At 48.1% G+C, this 4979-nt stretch overlaps 1 protein-coding gene across 1 annotated transcript in view; it reads right to left on the reverse strand.

Annotated features, from left to right (window-relative positions):
- The window catches only part of LOC106817829 (hydroxyacid oxidase 2-like), a 3183-nt gene extending 2001 nt beyond the window's left edge, over positions 1–1182 (reverse strand). The window contains exon 1 of the mRNA XM_014822533.1: positions 794–1182. Within this exon, the coding sequence (XP_014678019.1) occupies positions 794–927 (134 nt within the window). The 5' untranslated portion in view covers positions 928–1182. The remainder of the gene's footprint in view (positions 1–793) is intronic.
- Positions 1183–4979: the final 3797 nt, after the last annotated feature.

Below are 4979 nucleotides of genomic sequence, written 5' to 3' on the forward strand. Positions count from 1 at the left end.
CCCCTGACACGCACACACACACCACACCCGCACCCCGGTCCACCCCCCGCGGTCCACACACAAGCCACATAACAACTACACCGCTCAACACACCACACACGAACTCAACGCACACACAACGGCCGCGCGCACAGCACACACACACCACGCCCACACACACACACACCCCACACACACCATGGCGGAACCAACTCGACCACGGCAAAATAATCCGATCGCCATCCTCCTCGCTCCTCTCTCTACCCTCTCGCTCCTCCTCCGCTCCTTTCTTTCTCTCACGCCCTCTCTCTCCCTCGCTGCCCTTCTTCTCACCTGCTCTCTCTGCATCCTCCTCCGCTCCCTCTCTGCTACCCCCCCCCCTCTCTCCCGCTCCTCGCTCCGCCGTCGTCTCATCACCCCTCTCTCTCCTCCTCGCTCCCTGTCTCCTCACCCCTCTCCCTCCTCCCTCGGCTCATCCTCTCTCGTCCCTCTCGTCTCCTCATCCTCGCTCCTCTCTCTTCACCTCTTCTCCTCTTCTCTCTCCTCCTCTCGGCTCCCTCTCTCATTCACCCCTCTGCTCCTCTCCCCTCGCCCTTCTCTCACCCGCTTCTTCCCCTCCTCCGCTCGCAGCTCCTCTCTCTGCACGCCTCTCTCTCCGTCCTGACCCTCCGCTCCCTCTCTTCGACTCTCTCTCTCTCGCTCCTTCGACCCCCGCCCCGCCCTGCCCTCTACATTCTCATCAGCTCTCACCATATTTAGCTCTCACCTTATATAGCTCTCACCATATTTAGCTCTCACCATATTTAGCTCTCACCTGTGAAATGCTTTACGATTCTCGGCAACGGTGGTCATCTCCAAGGAGCCGGAGCTAAAGTAGTCCCACGCCATACGCGATAGGTGCGCCTCGGCGTACTTCTCAAAATCATCGAGGCACACGGGAGTTGCCATTCCGTACGACAACTAGCTCCGTGATGTATCCGTGTAGGGTCAGCGGCTAATGTTCCCAGGGGTTGCACGGTAGTACAGAGACCAGGTTTTGCTAAGGTTTCGTACGAGAATATATACCAGCTTTCCCTAGCTTTCACACAGCAGTATAGACCAGGCTTCGGACTGCGGCGTAGGCCATCTTTCTCCAGGTCTCACAGCAGTTCAGTATATATATAGACACCAGATATTTGCTCAGGCTTCATGCGCGGCAGTATAGACGAGTCTGTTGCAGACTACAGACGGCGGGTGCACGCGTGAATGAGACGCGAACAGGGCCCCGTGTTGCCATAACATCACCGTAACCTCCGCACTTTGTCCTCCTCGCTCCTCGCAGCTCCGCTAGAGTGGAACGCGCCCGCGCCTGCGTGTTTACACGAACGCAGCCACGCCGCTGCTTGTATGTCAAGGTGGATAACATCAACATCAACAATGCACACGGGCGGGCGCGTTCGAATGCGCGTGCGCCGGATGTATTGTTGGACGACGACGCAGACGACACAAAAATTCGCAAAAATCGTACGTCTCGTTCCCATTTCTTCCGCTCGCACGTACCATTATACGAGATGCTAGAATATGGGGAGGGGGTGTGATCGTGGATGTGTACGTGTCACGATGTTTATGTATATATTTTAGTGCACACGCCGAAAGGCTTCCATTCTCGGAATTGGCGGGAAAACTTTGGAATCGGTGGGAAAACTTTGGAATCGGTGGGAAAACTTTGGAATTGGTGGAAAAACTTTAGAATTGCTGGAGAAACTTTGGAATTGGCGCGAAATCTTTCTGGGCGTAACAGGCGGCGCTCACACGCGGGGTTGCGTGTCGTAAATGCGCACATGTACCAAGATCATACAGCAGGACCGCGTGACGACGTCGCCCCGGGCGCGATTTCCCGCGTTATTTTTCTTCTCGGTGCACCGCTAAAAACTGTCGGTGACCTTCCTTCCTGTAGAGTGCGTTGATTACTGTCGGTGACTTCTCTCCCTGTAGAGTGGGCGCGTGATTACTGTCGGTGGGACCTTCCTCCTGTAGAGTGGGCCGTGATTACTGTCGGTGACCTTCCTCCCTGTAGAGTGCGTGATTACTGTCGGTGACCTTCCTCCCTGTAGAGTGCGTGATTACTGTCGGTGACCTTTCCTCCCTGTAGAGTGCGTGATTACTGTCGGTGACCTTCCTCCCTGTAGAGTGCGTGATTACTGTCGGTGACCTTCCTCCCTGTAGAGTGCGTGATTACTGTCGTGACTTCTCCCTGTAGAAGTGCGTGATTACTGTCGTGACCTTCCTCCCTGTAGAGTGCGTGATTACTGTCGGTGACCTTCCTCCCTGTAGAGTGCGTGATTACGAACCGCCCATACGTAAAAATAAAATAATCGCTTGAGTTCAAACAAATAACAGGGATGATACACTTCACCTCGGCGCCCACACGCACACCGCCAGTAGTTTTAATCAACATCACCAGATAATAATGATAACAACATGCGGCTATAAAACAGAGACGACAGTTCGCCTCGCGCGTGTATATATATAATATATATATATATATATGATACTCCCTCCAGTTTCGCAGGTGCGTGTACGGTGTACGTAATCCATGGCAGTCCTCGGATTCCTCGCGACGTCGTCCCTCGTCAGCTCTGGACAGAAGGCGTCGACGATTGCCGCCTTCTCCTCGGGCGTGCGACACTGTCGGACAGACCGGAGAGAAACGAGCTGTTTGACGAGGTACGATCGTCCTACTAGACCTCGCGTGAGCTCGCACTGGCGTAGCGTCGATCTGGCGACGAATACCAAATTATTACACGACACTAACAGGAGCGTTCGTTATATATGAGGAAACTCATATATAGAACGATATATATAATACATATACAGCATATACCAATTATATATTGTTCTCAGGTTATATAGAGGAAAACTCCGCTGACATACACGCAGTATAAACTCGTTCCCGTGCAAAATATGTACAAAAATCCAAACCATTTCAAGCGGTACGGCGTTTTAATAATTTACGATAACTACTGAGGCGTCAAATTAAATTAGCCGTTCGCCTCTCTCTGCCAATTATTTATATAATAATTATAATTATACATATAATTCTTAAGAACGTATTTGTAACGACTAAAATAAATTAAATTATATAGTAATTATATATAAACATTTATACGAATTATAATAATACGTATAAATGCTTAGGTCATCGCTCGGACCTCTCCTCCCTCATCTCCTCTAGGAGGGAATATATATCGTTGAAATGCCGCATTGTACATGTACGACCGTCTCTGCCGCTCTCGCATCACCCTGAGTGGAAGTAAGCAGTTTGACGACTTTGGTCTCGATCGAGACAGTCGGAGCCGAGCTTGTAAGACGGGAGATTCGACGTCCGTAGCGGTGCGTAAATTTCTCTCCATGCGATAATAGTTTAGTTGATCGTAGTATTCTGAACTCCTTCCTGAGCAGAAAGAACGAACACTACGAATGGTTATCAACCGGGGCGGCGGAGCGTCGTGAGAAGGTTTGAGAAAAAATATATACGCTGTAAAGATCGCCGAGAGAAGCGAAGAAAAGCGAAGTTATTGATCGTAAGTATTCAGGAATTCTTCCTGAGAGAAGAACGACACACGGATAAATGACCAACGGGTGGAAGAACCCGTAGTGAAGGCTTGAGAAAGAAATATACCGCCTCAAACGATCGGCGAAAGAAGAAGGGAGGCGCGCCGTAACGCGGTGATGATGCTTTGCCCACCAGAGCGGCCACTGTTCGCGTCATGATCTGAACATAGTTGCCTTGACGCGCTCGTGTTTCCGCAGGGTACTGGATTCCTTGTCCACGGTGAAGTTAGCTAATCACATCCTACCCCTGTAAGCGCATGCATACAGGCGAGTGGTAACCGTACATATAGTGCTTATTAGACGCTCTTTGATAGTAGCTATATATAATAAATATATATTATTATATACACACACAACATCGTTTTATAATTCTGATCACGTAAATATGAAACAGATTATACGGAAATAATGAGCGAAATTAAATTAATTAATAATTGCTATTACTCCTATACCTCATAACTAAATATGATTAAAATTTCTAAAATGTGAACTAACGGGAAATATGCTTGGTCATGTTGCACAAGTCATCTTATAACTTAATTACTACTACTACTGATATTATTATTATTATTATTATTATTAATTACTGTAGTTTGCCGTACCTGAGCTGCAACTCCTTAGCTGTTAACGAGTATGGTGGCCAGTCTTCGGTAGCGGTGACGTTTAAACTTCATCTTTTCCTCGGAAACGGTGATTCCCGTGAAGGATGTACGGCACAATATATTGTACATGGCTAAAGAAACCAGAGACAGCCAGTAATGATAATAACGATGGAGAATTGAGAAGAGAGCAGGAGAGAGAGAGTGGGTGGGGGAGTGGAGATAATATATATTGTAGAGGTAAAAGAAGACTTTAGAGCCACGAAATTGACAAAGAGAAATGTCAACAGTATAGAAGTATCGTATATACAGAACGGTGCGCGCGGCGCCAAGCACACATATCATATATATAAGTATATAGATGAGATAAAGATTAAGATATATTAGTAGATAGATAGATATATAGATGATGATGGTGGGGATGCCTGAATGGATTGATGGATGGATGGATGGATGATGGATTGGATTGGATGGATGGATGGATTGATGATGGATGGATGGATGGATTGTTATGGATGGATGGATGGATGGATGGAATGATGGATGGATGGATGGATGGATTGGATGGGACGGAGGATGGAATATTGATAAAGTATCGAACATGATAAAGGATTTCATTTCCGCGAACATTAACTGCAGCAAATCAGTAGCGTGTAACAGATAGCGAGACGATAAGAGGCTAAAAAACTGCAGCCAAGCAAAGCATCGAACTCTGTGACTGACTCTTCGCGAATGAGTCCAACCTGCGTTTAAAGCAGCCGGGCCATACATTCCGACATCGGCGATTCAACGAGGCCGAGACTCGAC

This window comes from Priapulus caudatus, unplaced genomic scaffold (genome assembly GCF_000485595.1).
Source record: "Priapulus caudatus unplaced genomic scaffold, Priapulus_caudatus-5.0.1 Scaffold1884, whole genome shotgun sequence".
NCBI classification, from domain to species: Eukaryota; Metazoa; Priapulida; class Priapulimorpha; order Priapulimorphida; family Priapulidae; genus Priapulus; species Priapulus caudatus.